This window comes from Manis pentadactyla, chromosome X (genome assembly GCF_030020395.1).
Source record: "Manis pentadactyla isolate mManPen7 chromosome X, mManPen7.hap1, whole genome shotgun sequence".
NCBI classification, from domain to species: domain Eukaryota; kingdom Metazoa; phylum Chordata; class Mammalia; order Pholidota; family Manidae; genus Manis; species Manis pentadactyla.
This window is the reverse complement of record NC_080038.1, coordinates 24757143-24773544: the sequence shown is the minus strand read 5'-3', so window position 1 is coordinate 24773544 and position 16402 is coordinate 24757143. Positions and strand designations below refer to the sequence as shown.

General features: G+C 35.0%; 1 protein-coding gene across 6 annotated transcripts in view; it reads left to right on the top strand.

The window, feature by feature from the left end:
• Positions 1-16142, top strand: part of TAB3 (TGF-beta activated kinase 1 (MAP3K7) binding protein 3) — a 73888-nt gene extending 57746 nt beyond the window's left edge. For 5 of the 6 annotated variants that reach the window (XM_036917964.2, XM_036917960.2, XM_057496163.1 and 2 more), the window contains 3 exons: positions 1871-1954; positions 8378-8479; positions 11993-16142. In XM_036917964.2, coding sequence (XP_036773859.1) covers positions 1871-1954; positions 8378-8479; positions 11993-12141 — 335 coding nt within the window. In that variant the 3' untranslated portion in view covers positions 12142-16142. The remainder of the gene's footprint in view (positions 1-1870; positions 1955-8377; positions 8480-11992) is intronic. The other variant, XM_057496164.1, reaches the window with a different exon arrangement.
• Positions 16143-16402: the final 260 nt, after the last annotated feature.

Below are 16402 nucleotides of genomic sequence, written 5' to 3'. Positions count from 1 at the left end.
AGTTTATATTAGAAATACAGTCTAGAACTTCAGTCACCAGACATACAAAGCAAAGGTCTTGGTCCAACACTAAAATGTTGGTATGTTTATATGTTCTGTTACAATAAAATTGATGTGTAATTTTTCTTTATTCTGTGTTTTAATCAACTGTTACCCCCAACCACTTGCGATTCTTATGGCAGCTAAGGGAGCTTCTACTGTAGTTTAAGAGTATATAATAATACCCCGTTGCCATTTTTAGCTGAGCTTAAGCAGAAGCCGGGGAACCCAAAAGATAGGAACTATCTGCACAATAGACAGAAGTGAATTTGCATGTGAAGTTGAGCAATATAGTCTGGTACCCTTTAAAGCTCTTTTCAGAAGCCTAGTCATTCTACAGCCTACTAGCTTTAAGCAGTGAGTTACCTTGGATAACGTGGGAGTTATACAAACTATTGCTACTATATCAGAAGATTTTATCTTTTTCTGCTTGTGTGTTCTTTGAAGCAAAATAAGAAACATTCAAACATTTGGTTAGGATATTTATAGTATGCCTTATGGGATCTAGCAATTAGAATATCAGCTGTGATTTAAGTAATTGAATAAATTCATATGCACCATCTTAAAACAAAAAAGATCCAATTAATATATCTAGTAGCATTGTGGCTTTCACGAGCTGAGGTAGGACTTTCAGAAAGTTATCTTAAAATAGCATATCCAAATGGATAAAAGCATTTGTAATAGGACCTGCAAATGAAACTACTATTAAGGTTTTATAAGCAAAGAGCTGTGTTTTTGGTCTCCATTGGGCAACAAAGAGCTCTTTTGGGTTCTTAAGCATTTCTAAATCTCCTTTCCTAAAGGATCAAGATATACTCATTTTATACTAAATTATACTCTTCCATTGCTCTGGAAAAATAATAGTGAGTTTCCAATCTAAACTTGTAAGAAGAGAAGGAAACTAAACATTTTTGGGGACATTTAGACTAGAGTCAGATCAGCCCAAAAAGCAGTTTTACTCTCGGTTTTGATGAGAAAACTTTTTGTTGGGAAAAAAAAAATGAGGTTGAGAAGTCAAGAGATCCAATATATTTGAACTATTAATACCATACAGCATCATTTGTAAATAAGCATGGGTGCAGTTATAAAGCTTAGTTGGAATTGTGCAGAGCAAGCAGATTACAGTGATAGATTCACAGAAGTAAAGTTAGAACTCAGACTTGGCACTGGATCAAAAGTGACCTTGGAGGAATCATGGCAGGAGGTGAGGCTGAAATAGACACTACTAGATCAGGGGGTGAACATTTTAAGAGAGACAAAAATTTGGGTGCAAGACAAAATTCTCAGGGGTTCTGTTATTCTGAAATTGGCACCATATCTTTTATTATTGATAAGTCTGTAGGCAGAATTTAAGATTCTCCTTCCCTTAATGATTGTAATCCATGAGCTGCTGATATACAACTTGATTAATCTTTGTAAGTTTATAAATTTGGCTTCCATAGTTGAATTTATAATGGATAAAATTTTAAGGTAAATTATGAAAGACATAAAAGTCAGCTATTTAAATCTTCTCATGATTTGTTCATTAAAATCAAAACAGAGAAAACAGTTTGATTACTCTTTCATTTCTCTTTTTCATTTCCCTCCCTAAATGCACTACATGCCTAATCCTGCCTGAAGAGATTAGCTTTACAGTTAGACACTGGTGTGGTAGATTGCTTTGGTCTTTTCTCACAATGATAAAACAATTTCAGTGGGAGGAATATGAATATAATATGAATTTTAAAACCCTGGGAAACAGTTTCCCCTCATACATGTTTTATTTCCTTAACAAAAAGTTCAAATAATGGGAAAAAGCCCTAAATGCCTGGCGATCTTATTTTCTTTATAGGAAACTTTGATCCAAAAGCCATGAATAACTTTTATGACAACATAGAACCTGGCCCAGTTGTACCACCCAAGTCATCTAAGAAAGGTGAGTAGGGAAATGTCACAAAGATCATAGAAATAAATATGAAAATTCTTTGGGAGTTTACATATTTAGCTAAAGAAACTTCCATTAGAGCTACTCATTAACTTGTTCAGCATAAAAAAGGTTACCATATTGATGTTACTGTGGCAATAAATGAAGTGCTCCCAAACTTAATTTCTAAAAAGCACGAAAATTAGTAACTCCTGGGATTATGGTCAGTGGTAATCAAATGGAATATACAGTTTTTTTTTAGTTGAAACAGTGTATTATCTAGTTATTATTATAAATGTATGCAGTGCTGGAAAAACTATAATCCTAAAAGATAATTCTTATAAAATGAGAATTTTAAAGGTCTTATGTTAGAAAGGAAAGTTTGATCTGGAGTAGATCTAAGATTATTTCATTGGCAGGCCACAAAAGAATCCTGTGTACTCAACAGGTGAGCATAATAATTAGATTGACATTAGGTATTTTATCACTAAAGACAAAATAAATCCTCCATGAACAAGATTTACAGGAATCATTTTTGTATAATTGTTACATTTCCATGTAATGTTAAAGTTATCAGATCTGTCCTCCTTATTTTTATGTATCAATGCTTAATTGGCATTTCAGTGTCTTAAAAATTAATTTAAATTTAAACGTTAAGTCACTGAATTTAAACTAACTTCTTCTGCCCATTCTTGTTAATAGCCTGTATTGTTTTATAAATAGAATTTTCAAGACTTAGCTAAATTATGCATTTCATATCTTAATCCTTTTTGCTTTAAGCAACTCAAAATAGGTTGATCACGAAGACATATAGAATAGGTAATTTTTTTTAAAGGTAAGGCATTCTTCACTAAGGGTATAATATTTAAAAATTTTATCACTCTTATTAAATCAGGAAATATCTAAATTCTATCTAAATAATGTTACCTGACCTAAATTATTTAAATTTTAGTTGAACAGGTTTCTGTATCTTAAGCTTGGTATAGTGTTTTAATTATTTCATTTATAGGTTGCAATGCAGAATCTGTTCTTTTTATTGTAATACTACCATGGATATTTCATCTGATCTATATTTAAAATAGCCTATTGATTTCTAAAATTGGTACAAAGAAGAATCTTAGTGGATGATTGCCGAGTACGAGATTTGGTACTGTGGCAACATTATATGCAGCTTCAAGCTGAAAGTCACTGAGGTATATATCATTGATCACTTTAACCATTTAGGTTAATAGTATGTGAGTCTTTAAACTTGATTTTGCCTGATTGTCTACTAAGGAAGCATTTCCTACTGGTAACCCAACAAACTTCAGTTAATTGATTCAAGGGCTGTCCCAGAGGAAGCACCCTGTTTGAGGGAGTGCATTGAAAAGTTGTTAACCTGGAAACAGGGGACCAAGCTGATGGCTAATCTGTTCACTATGAGTCACCTCCTTAGCATAAACTGTCAGGTATGGTCCGGAGGGCCCACCATAAATAACAAAGGCATTGTCATCGCTTGGGAAATTTCAATTTTAGAGGTTATCTCCCAGGAGTTGGGGACAAAGCTAGACCTCTCTTTGGGCAAGACCAAATTCTTTACAGTCAGTGTTTAGAGGAAAATTTATAGCTTTAAATGCTCATATAAGACATGACAATCTAAAATAAATGACCTGAGATTCCACCTTTAGAAACTAGATTTCTGAAGAACAAAGTAAGTAGAAGAAAGGAAAGATAAGCTAAGTCAATAAGCTAGAAAACAGAAACAACAGAGAAAGTTAAAACCAAAAGTTTGATCTTTGAAAGATAAACTCTAAAGTTGACTGATCTGGAAAGAAAAGGAACACAAACTACCAAAATCAGAAGTAAAAGATGGGTTATCCATTAAAATAATGAGGAAATGTGATGAACATCTTTATGCCCATAACCTTGTCATCTTAGAAGTGGACACATTTCTTGAAAAATGTAACCTACCAGAACTAGAAATAAGATGGAATAGGAAATACTAATAGCTGTATATCGATTAAATTGAAACCATTGTCAAATTTTCTCACAAAGAAAACTCCTGACCCAGATGGTTTCACTGGGCACGTCAATTCTATGAAACATTTAAGGAAGAAATAAGGCCACTTTTACTCAGAGTTTTTAAGAGTATGGAGGAGGAAGAAAAGCCTCCCACCCCTTTTTAAATGGAGCCTGCAGAACCCTGATTCTAAAACCTGATAAAGACATTACCTACCCATCCCACAAAAAGGAAAAAAAATTACAGATCAATATCCTTCATGAACATAAAAGCAAAAAAATACTGAATAAAATATTCACAATATTTAAAAACATAATACATCATGACCAAGTTGGGATTAGCTCAGGAATGCAATATTAGCAAAGTAAAGAAGAAAAAGCTTATGGTTGTTACACTAGATGCAGGAAAAGCATCCAACAAAATTCAATAGCCATTCCAGATGATATGATTGCTTGCAAAAAATAATCTATAGATATTGAAAAACAACTGTTAGGACATGAGTGGATTTAACAAGGTCTTGGATGCAAGGTCAGTGTACAGAAACTTATTTTTACATATTAGCAAAGAATTTGAAAATGAACTTACAAACATAATTAACAGCACCATCAAAAAATATGACACACTTAGGAATAAGTTTGATATGTACGTCAAGAATTACAAAACATTGCTAAAAGAAAGTAAACCTAAGTAGAGTAATAAACCATGTTCATGATTAAATCAATATTGTTGAGATGCCTATTCTTCGCATATTGATTTGTAGTTAGGATGCAGTACCAGTTGAAATTCCATCAGGCTTTTTTTAGGGTAGAAATTAATAAGCTGATTCTGAAATTCATATGGAAATGCAGAAGCCTTAGACTATCCAAAACAATTTTGAAAAAGAAGATTGAGGTTGGAAATCATGCTAACCAGCTTCAGGGCTTCCTTACTAAAAAGCTACCGTAATCACAGTGTGCTACTGGTATAGGGAGAAAAATACAGATAAGTGGAATAGAATAGAGAGTCCAGAGGTAGACCCCTCACACTGCCAACCAGTTTTTGACAAAAGCACCAAGGAACCACTGGGGAACAGGAAGTCTTTTCAACAATAACCAGTGTTGGAAGCACTGGATATACATATGGAAAAAAACAAATTTTGATGTTTACCTCATATGGTACACAAAAATTTGAGATAGGTCATACACACCTAAGAACTATAAAGCTTCCAAAACAAAATATTAGAATACCTTTGCAACCTTGGTGTAGCTAAAGATTATTTTAGACAGGGCACAGGAAGCAATGAAAAGAAATAGCACTGATAAATTAGCCTTCACTAAAATTCAACAATATTAAAAAGGTGAAAAGGCAGCCACAGACTGGGAGAAAATATTTGCAAAACATCTGGTAAAGAACTGGTATTTAGAATGTATAAAAGGATTTCTATAATGTGAAAATAAAAAGACAACTTAATAAAAAGAAGGTCAAAACATTTGAGCAGACACTTAAAAAAGGAATATATATATAAATGGCCAGTAAGTACATGAAAATGCTGAACTTGAGCAGATAGAAGACATTAGGGAAATGAAAATTAAAATACCACCTCATATCCACCCAAACAGCCAAAATTCCAAAGACTGATAATATGAAACGTTAGGATGTAGAGCAATTAAAACTCTTAAACATTATTGGTGAAAGTATAAAATGGTATAACCATTTTGGAAAATGGTCTGGCCATTTCTTATAAAACCAAACATTCACCTGCCTTATAGTCCATCAATTCCACTTCTGAAAATTTATCCAAGAGAATATAAAGCGTATGTCCCCAAAATAATGTGTATTAGAAGATGTGTGTCATTTTTATTCAAGATAACCCAAAGCTGGAAATAAACTGAGTGTCCCTCAACAGGTGAATGGATAAATGATATGTGATATATTCATACCATGGACTACTATTCAGCAATAAAACTGCTGATACATACAAGATGGATGAATCTCACCAACATAGTACTGAATGAAATGAAATACGAAAGGATACATACTGTATGATTCTGTTTATATGAATTTCTAGAACAAGCTAATTTATGGCAAAAAATCAGATCAGTGGTTGTTTCTGGGAGTTGAAAGTTAACTGGGAAAGGACTTGGGAGGAGTAATGTTCTGAGTCTTGGTAGGGATTTGTATTATCCAAAGTACATATGCATTTGTCACAACTCATCAAATGATACACTTAAGTTTGTGTATTTCATTGTTTACATTTCATATTTATGATTCACAAAGAAGTAAAGGACAATTTCTTGAGGCAATATGATGGGTCAAGCTGCCAGGACCCCATGTACTCAAGAGTTTTCTAGTAGTAGTGATATTAGTGTTGCAGATAGGTTATCCTGCTTTCTGTCTTTGAGACCAACACTGTGTATTTGAGGTGGGCGGTTCCTGTTTGGTATACTTCCCAGCTGGTTATGGTGTAGGACTTGCACTCGTAGTATGCTATTAATACCAAGATTCATCATACACTAAAAAAGCTCCTTTCTGTGGTACTTTTAATTCTAATAGAATTTGCTGAAACTGATATTGGATACTCCCTTAGACATAGTTGTAACAGGATTCCAGTTATAGTCAATTTCTTTAATATGGGTCAAGTGCTCAGTATGTGGATGATTATGTAGGTAGGTGCTTGATGCTACAAAGGTAAGACATGACTCCTAGCCCAGATAGGCTCATACTGTACATGCACAGTTTTAATTAAAAGTGGACTAGAAAGCCATCTAAAATAAATCTTCACTATAAATGAATTTTTACTGTAAAAATCTAATTGAGCTTTATAAAATATATACAACAAAATGGCACTATCACATGATTTTAAACCTTTCACCTTTTTCTATTAAAACTTAGAAACAAGAGAACTTGATTAAATTCTGTAATTCTTTGGGAAGCCTTTTCACAACAGATTTATAAAAGCTATTTGATTTTCTCTATGACATCAATTTTTTAAGCACTTGCAGATTCTCTTTATTACCCTTTCCTAAAAGTATCTAGTTTAATGCAGGTTATCTTGTGGTACCACTTATTTAAATTTAAGAAGCAAGTAAAATGTTAATAACTGGTAGAAATTGGTTTAGTGGTTAGAATAAAATGTCTTAGATTTATTACAGATATACAGTATAAGTCCAAGTGGAATATAGACATTTATCTGAATAATAAGTGTGATAATTAAAGGGACAGAATGAGAGAGAGAAAGAAACAGAGAAACTTTTTTGGAGTGGACTTTGTAATTATGCAATACAGTGTGCATATATATAAGCTTCTCAACTGGTTCACAGAGTTCCCCCCGCCCTGTTGTGGGTAACTCAGTGGGGAGAGCACTGACCTTGGTTGTCCCGTGACTTGAGAGCTGGTCAGGGTTGTCCTGGCCACCTGACTTTGTTCAGATCCACTGTGTACCAGAGAGGTGATCAGTCAAAATACTCAGCTTGTGTATTTTACAGGGTTGTTGTGAGAGGAGGTATGCGACCCTCTAAAAATGCTTTACAAGCCTATGAAACAGAACTTGACCTTCTTCTTTGGAGCCTAAGGAGACCATTTACTCTGCTTTTGATTACTCTGGTAATAAAGGGTTTAAATGCCTAAGCCCCATGCTTTGGCTTCTGGAACAGTGATTTCCAAAGATGGGTTGTACTAGGGGACTGCTTATGGGCTCAGAATTGATGAGAAAAGGCAATCTTTGGTTCTTCAGGGCAAATAATATGAAGTCTTTCATTTTTCATTTCTACTTAATAGAAAGGACTGCTTACACTATAGTAATGGATAAATTAATAGAAACAGTATTCTAGCAAGAAATTGAGATGCCTGCAGTCCATGTTGCAAAGTGTCGTACTAGGATTTTGCACATGTAGGTAATTGGAATTTATGACATTTAAAAATTGTATATATTTATGGAGCATATGTTATCAGTATATAGTATTTTGAGTTGGCTCTGATTTTTCAAGTACTGCTATTCTTGCTATTTAATTATAAAATGCTGTAGTTTAATGTTAACCATTATTGAAAGTGGGTTCTCTGGTTAGCCTTATGTAGATAGTGTACTTTCAACCCATAATTTTCTAATAACCTGCTTAATCAGGGAGTTGCTTATCTCCCAAATTTTGTTTTCACATTGACATTTAATTGCTATCACTGAGTTTGCACTCCTGACCCACTAGAAAGTGGGAAACTGATAAAATAAGGCATTTATTCCAAATAATTGGAGAGATTGGAAAAAGTTGTTTTTCTACTCTGGATAGGTTGTCAAAGCAGCAGTAAATATGGAACTTGGCCTCACAGGAGAGCTACAGGTCACATGAAATAACAGGAATGGTAAACACTCAACTGTGCATGTCTTGTGAGAGGTCCTGGTGAGCCTGTCCACTCTTGAAATGAGTGGCTTGATCCCTTCTTCCTGGCCTTTGCTTCTTACACAGACTCGTCAGATCCCTGCACCATTGAGAGGAAGGCCCGAAGAATTAGTGTGACCTCCAAAGTACAGGCGGACGTCCACGATACCCAGGCAGCAGTTGCAGATGGTTTGTACTCGTTTGCCCAGAGTTTGTGCAAAGTGTCCAAAGACCTGTGTTAACCCATGTAGTCACCCCGAGTAAGGGCTGGCTTTTTTTTCCTTTAAAAATTAATCTAACGAATTTGTAAGCTTGTGCTGTCCAGTAGAAATAGAACTGGAGCCACATACATAAAATTTTCTAGTAGCTATGTTAAAGTAAAACAAAAGTGAAATTAATATCAATATATGTTAATCCAGTACACAGGACTGGCATTTCAGTATGAAGTCAGTATAAAATTATTGAGATACTTTACATTCTTTATTTCTTAATAAAGCTTTGAAAACTGGTGTATGTTTTACACTTACTGCACATCGCAGTTCAGAGTAGCCGTATTGGATAGGTTGCTGTAAGATACTAGAAAGCAAGGCCAACTAAAGAATTTCAAAAGAACTTGGAAGCTCTGGACTTTTTATATAACTTCTCACTGAAGTTTTTTAATGCTTCTTGAACTTTATCCTGGGACTCAGTTGAGATAAGATTTCTAAAAACACTGTATATGTTTGAGTTTGTGCAAGTATTCTACTTGATATTTCTTAAATTCCCCTTACTACAGAAAAAAGGTCATGTAACTGAGATGGAAAGATCCCAACCTAAGAACAAACCAAACATGAAACTACATTATACTTCCTGCAATTAAAAAAAGAAATCCTTCATCCTTTACCATTGGCATATTTCCCATTATTGGAAAAATAACAGCTTTTCTATGAATTTTTCATTTTCTTTAAAACTGTGTAGAAAATATTGAGAATTTCTGAAGATTTTAATTGCATCCTTTTAAGCAGTATGTCTTATATATTCTACTTGCTGTGCTTTGTGATATTTGTGAGGATGGTCATTTTTATGGAAATTTGCCCTTTTAAAATTAATCCACTTAAAAATAATTAGTCTTAAAGCAAAAACCTACTTCAGTTCTTACTTGTGTAGAAGTATCTTAACATTTTAAATATTCCATTAAAAAAAGATTTCACACCTGTTAATCAAATGAAAACAGACCTTTAAAAGGTCTTTCAGGTTTTAAATAGATTTATCTATTTAAGCAGTTCATCCCTATGATGAAATGAGCAGTGTCTTACCAACTTCTAAATTAGGTAGCTTTTAAACATATATGTTGATAAGTTACTTCAGAGTAAGTTTTTCCAACTTAAATTGTTGTGGTACCAAAGGGGAGCAGAAAATGCCACCCCCAAAATATGCCTCTTTGGCATAGGATTATTTTGAAAAACTGCAGATGTAAGAGAAGCTCTGAAAACAGAATAGATGTTACCTTCTGGTAAGGGGTATTTACATTTATAAAGGCAGTTTCCATTTGTAAGTGCCTCTGTACCAGAGTCTTGTGACTTGAAGTCACAGACTCAAAGTCACCAGAGAATACTATCAGTGGAGAAAGGCACTGATTTAAATATAACTAACAAACCTTACTTGCCTGGCGCCCTCCCATAGCTACCCCCAGACATCTTTCTTTTGTCTTTAACTGAAGATGGTGTTTAAGGCGGTGGTTTGGCCATCTCAGGGAGTTACTTGGTTTTCTTGGGTGTATGTTTATATGAGGTATACGTGTTATTAAGCTTCTGTTTTTCTCCTGTTAGTCTGTCTTTTATTATAAGGGGGTCTCAGCCAAGAACTCAGAAGGGTAGAGGAAAAAATTCTTTCCTCCCCTACTGTACTCAACAGTGAAGTAAGTCCCCAGTATCCTGTACTAGTTAGGTCAGAAGAGGCTTTTCAGCCATTTATGTAGTTTAGAAAAAAAGAGGAGTTTGAAAACCCTTTTTATTTTAAATATTTGTACTTCCACAACCTAAGATTGAAGGCTCTGTTTGGAGTTAGCATAGAAAGGTGGAATGTAATGGCTTAAGGGTTTAACATCTTAAATGGTCTCACTCTGTGATAAGTTTCATGAAATAAAAGTTGTCTACCCTAGAAAAGTACAAATTGAGTTTTTAGAGCCTGCCATTAAAAACTAACAGCAATAAGATAAGATTTTGTTTACAGTGTTCAGATTCTGTTTTTTATAAGGTAAAGACTACTAAATGCGAGAGGATCTTTTCTGGACATGGCGCTAACAGTTAAATGTACTTTTTATTCCTCCATATGAGACAAAAAAAGAAAACAGTTATTAAATCTACATGTTTTGGAGTCATGAGCCCAGAGATACAAGGTGGGTGATAGTCTGCAGTTAAAAGCAACAGTTGAGGCCAGAGAAACAAGCCCATCATCTCCTTTTTATACTTATAGGAATAGCTGAAGAACCCAGTGGTTTTCTGTTCTACTGTAAGGCTAAGTTCACCTTCCTCATTGGGCCTGGCTTATTATGCCTGCAGTAAGGAAGGTTTACAGTCTGAAACTCAGTTCTCTTTACCACTGGAGTAAGTGTTCCGCCATTTATCATGAAAGACAATTGATCAACTACAAGTGAGCTCATTAATTTTCAATGGACAATAAGCATAACTCCAAATGAAACTGATTAAAGCTTCCCCAGATCTCAGTTTCTTTTCTTACCTGCTTAGGAAGGCTGCTTACCTTAGATGTTAATGTCATTTCCAGTTCACAGTGAGGATTTCCAGTGTTCTACAGGTGGATTTTCCTAGTCTTCTGACTATGCTCCAGATTCCAGGGAGAATTCCATCCAGAGATTGTTAGCCTTCTAGTCACTGACCCCACTTTCAGCAGGGACTGTTCCTAAAAAACTCTAGAGCCAAAGAGCCTTTTGAGCACAAGGCCAGAGAGAACAACCTAGGGGGAATGTAAGGTTACAGTTTTGTTTTGTTTTAATAAAATCCCGAGGACCTACATAAAGTTGCCAGCACTTTACGTTGCCAGGTAGATATTTTAATGCCAAAAACATAGGAAAGAATCTGAGAATAAAAGATATTTTATATTAAATGAATTTAGTTTTATGAAAAATTGTAGAGTCTTCATTTTCTCTTTGTACCATTCTGGGGAAAAACTGTTATGAACTGTCATGGCCATTGATGAACCGTTGTTATTAAACACCGGCATATTGTAGAGCTGGAGGGCTCACGGAAGGAAGCACACATGAAAACCACATGTTCAGTACAGTATGGCAGGTGCTATGGCTAGGTCCGGGAGTCACACAGCAGGCTGAAGTCAGAGAAAACTTAGGGAACATACAAAATTAACATAACATGCTATATAACATTTCTGTCTTTTTGATGGGCCGGAATATAGCATAACCACTATCTGTGGATGATGAATTAGAAAGTTAATCTCTGCTGCACCGTCTATCTTCTCATAGCAAGGAAGTACATTGTTTGAACAAAGTAACAATACGTATATCATAAACTTCCTGTTCAGTTATGTATTACCAGTAGCTATGTGTTCTAATTGGCTTTCACATCAAGTAAGGTAGGAAACTTCCTTCCTTGCTTTTTTTGGGGTAGTTTTTAATTTCAGTTTGGATTATACTTGGAAAAAAATTCCATCTATTTTCTCTTTTTTCCTTTTTTATCCTAACTTCCTCAGAGCATCTTACTGGCTCAAAACAGAGTCCTCGGACCCAACCCCGAGACGAAGACTATGAAGGGGCTCCGTGGAATTGTGATAGCTGCACCTTTCTGAACCACCCAGCACTAAATCGCTGTGAGCAGTGTGAGATGCCACGGTACACTTGAATTCCAAAGAGTCTGCACCAGGTTGAGAGTGAAACTTCGAGCATCCACTTAAAGAAAAGGAAACCTTGGGAATCTGTTCATTTGCCCAGCCTTTTTATTTCAGATTCCATGTGGGGAGGAGGGATGACACTGTAGCCTCTTGTGCTGACTAAAGGAAAAATGGGAGGTCTTTTTTCCTTTCTTAACTCTTGCAGAGTGAGATAGAAAGGGGCACTTGAAACTGGGAAAGGGTTCACTCCTGAGAGAATGTACACAGAGAAGTCAAGAGCTCTTCTGTGGAATCCCAGTTGTTAAAGTTACTGCTGAGAGGCCCTTATTTTATAAAGGAGAACTTTGAATCATGGTGTGACATGTTACAGTTTATGCAAACAAACTGTGAATTCCCAGAGCACTTACCTTGTCACAGCTCTCTGGAAAACCAAGGCTCCCCATGCTTCTTCCGGTTGCTTCCTCCTGAAGAGGACAGGAAAAAGCATCCAGAATATGATTCTTTTTTCGGGGGGTGGGGGCGGGACGGGCAAAATAATAAGGGTATTTGTAATTGCTGCTTTTTTCAGGGGTAATTTCAAACAGAAGATGTTTTACAATGTGATTTGTAGCAGTCAGGAATTAGGCACACTGTGCCCTTTGTTTGAAAGTACAATCAGAGGTGATAAGATCCCTTTTGCTTGTACAGTGATTCATCAAGCTACATCAACACTGGTGACTAAGACCTAATTATGCCACATAATAGATACATTTTTTTAAGTTACTGCATGCTTTTATTAGGCCACTGGTTTTAAAAATAACAAGTCCTTACAAAGTATGAGTTTATGAATGACCTCATATAACTGCGCTTTGCCACTAGCACAGTGAATGTATGCCAAATGTAAATCCATTCCAAAATCCATTTGGAAATCTTGAGCACAGCTGTGGTTCTATAAGAAATGTTTGCAGTCCATAGGGCCTGATTTTTTTCTCTCCAATTTTGTGATCATTTCATAATGTTTACAGGACAGATAATATTTTGTGCCATAATCCTAACCTAGCTGAAAAAAATCAATATTAGCTATTCAGTAAAGATTTGCACATACGTTAATAAACCAGTGCAAGGGAAATTACAGTTGGCCAATACCATAAACTTGCACACTGCGTTATTTGGGGATGGAGAGAATGCTAGTCAAGAAATATGATTAAGAGAAGGGAAAATACAAAGGACTTTGAAACTAAGACCTTTTAAAATTTCACATACTATATTCAGAGATAATACTGAGTTTGTTCAGGTAGTTCACGTGATAACAAAAGCACTCCTTATTCATGAAACCAGAACTTTAGGACATGAATAACTGAAGAAATATAAAGTCATGTGACTTACTAGGGTACACCACTGGAAAATTAATAGGCCATTTAATCAAGGTCTCTACCATTGTTGACTTACCTTGCTAGCTCAGAATTCGATTTTGGAATCTTCCCATTACTTGGGTGAATATAAACAGCAATAAAATTGGTAGGTTTTCTAATCCTAAAGGGTTTTTACCTGAGGTTATTATAGTGGAGATATAATGTCCACTCTACCGCACCAGGTATCCCCCCTACACACACACACACACTCTCTCTCTCTCTCAAGCTATCATTGTATTCTTTTTTTAACAATAATCTTGGCAGACCTGGAAAAAATAAGCTGCACTTAATAGCATAATGAAACCAAAGGCATAATCACTCATCATAGTTTTCCATCAAAATCATAATTTCACACTTTTATCTACAACTTCAAAAACATTGTTTCATATGTGAACAATTCCCTAAAAAATACCCACTTGTCTCAAATTAAGCATGTATGTAATTACACTGATAGGACATCTCTCATACAACTATGGCAAAACTGTGAAAATAATGGTGAGAAAGCAGATGGGCTTAAAAGCATTGACCTGAAAACAGCATTCTTTAAAGGCCTTTGTAACACTGGTAGCTGTTAGTCTCCAGCAACAGTCCATCATCAGTCCTCCTGTTTTGCAATATGCCAGTGCCTTTGTATGGTTTCATATCTCTTATTAGTATGGTCAACCCCACTTAGTATTAAGTAACAAATAGGGGGAAATACATACATATACTGCTTGGTGTTCTAGCTACAGGTTTACCAGTATTCTTAGTGATATGCCAAAGTGGGAGCAATGACTTGGCACTTGTCGGTTGAAAGTGAAAGTATCGTGTATGAAAACAGTTTGATGCTTCATTAAAACCACGTAGATGACTTTAAAACTATTGCATGAACTTATGTCCAGGTTACTAAGCTGTGATCATACAGTAGATGCATGGTTCCAGTCCTTTGGTGATAAATCTTACACATCATTGTTTTTACCTGCCAGGAAAAAAGTGAGAAACCAGTCTGTTGGATAGATGTAGAGGGTGGGGTATCAGAAATTGATTTGAATGATGTTTGTGTATGTTCATTTCTGGTTGTGCACAACTTTCATATGCCAACATAGGCTGTACTCAGTTTTTCAAATAAGCAAGGTTATTTGACATTGAAAAATTGGATGTATTTAACTATGTCCCATATATAGATTACTTGTTGCCTATGAGCAGTTCGAGAATTCAGTCAACTTTCAAGGTGCCTTTCCAAAAGATCTCCCAGTCGGACTATACAGACAATTGGCCTGTGAGTGGCAGGCAGCCTACTGAGGTGCTTCAGCACTTTGCATCAGTTAGTGCACTTAGGTCTAATGAAGAGGTTTTTTTTTCTTAAAATAAGACTAGTCTGGTGTATCTGACACATAGATCTGACTATACATTTTTTACGTTATTTCACTGTTTTGTAAACTGGGTTTTTAGAAAACACATTTGCCATTTTGTTAAAGTATATTGCCTCTTAAATTTTGGAGTAGGTCTTATAAGCTGATGGGGGTAATAGAGGAACCAGAAACTGTCCGGGCCTGTAAAATTGATAGTGACCTTCTTTAGGGGGAGTGTAGAGGCAGGGAGGTTTTAAAGAAACAAAAGAAATACATTGTAAAAAAGGTAGTTTTAGAGAAGATTAATGATGGTTGGGAAAGTGTTGCTAATTTGTTTGCTTATTTCCCTGAAAGAAATGGGAAGTGTGATAAGCAGTTTTAATTTTTAAGGAGCTGGTCTCAATTTTAGTACCTTTTAATTATTAAAAGAAAGAAATCAATGTTTGCTTAAATTTTGTCATTACTTTGTCCCACTTATCTAGGGTTCATATCCAACTTTCTGTGGCAACTCAATTCTATATAGAATTTTAAAGGTAATTGTAATGTCTTAGAGAGTATGAACAGAAAGTAAGACTATAAGAACATAGAAAAATTGTCCTTTGAAAATATCAGTGACGTATCCTGGAATGTGAAGATGTCCCTTTATAGTTAAAATCGATTTATTTTAATATTGTAATCATTGTCCAGACTTGGAATGAGTCCATGTTACAGTGTGTCTGTATATCTGTAGAGAAAGAAAAATGACAATTGAAATGTTACTTTAAAAAGTCAGAATTGGGCACTGTCTGTGTTGCGCCACTACTGTATTTTTTGAAAGAATTAACAGTATTTTCTTACTGTAAAAGGAAGTTCTAATGACATTTTCACATTCACCAGACATGCATTTTTTTTGTATTATTCACATCCCCAAATATTTAATACAAATAGATTTTGCATGGCTTGGGCATTCAGAGATTAATAGAATGAATTAATTTTAGTGTCTAAAGCCATGAAAAGTTGCTTTGAGACTGAACAATTCTGAATTCTTATTTATAATGACACCCAATGTCCATATTTCCCTACTGTAAAAGAATTGATCATTTTCTTCATTAAAACAACAGCAAGAACTTTTAAATCTTGTAAATACCTTGTCTCTTAGATTTCTGTGTATGCTGTGAATCAGATTATTTTGAGGTGAAATTGTACAAAGGCATTTTAAAAAGCTATGCATGCATCGTACTTCCAAACAGTATATATTCGGAAAGTCAAAGATTCCTGCAAAATAAATTAATAAACTAAAAGCAAACACTATATTCTGCATCTTTTCTGTGTAGTGAGAAATGGTTTATCGTATACTAATCCTAGTTCCAGAACTCATATTTCTGGACTGAAGTATATATACTGTGTCAGAAACCTAATCTTTCACCACATTTCTGTTCCTCTGTCAGCACATGAAGTAATGTTAGATTTCAGGTATTCTGTACATTGCTCTAATTTAAAAATTGGGTAAGTTTTATCTATAAGCAAATTTTATATAAAAGAATATGTTAGGAACCTACCTTTTTCATTCT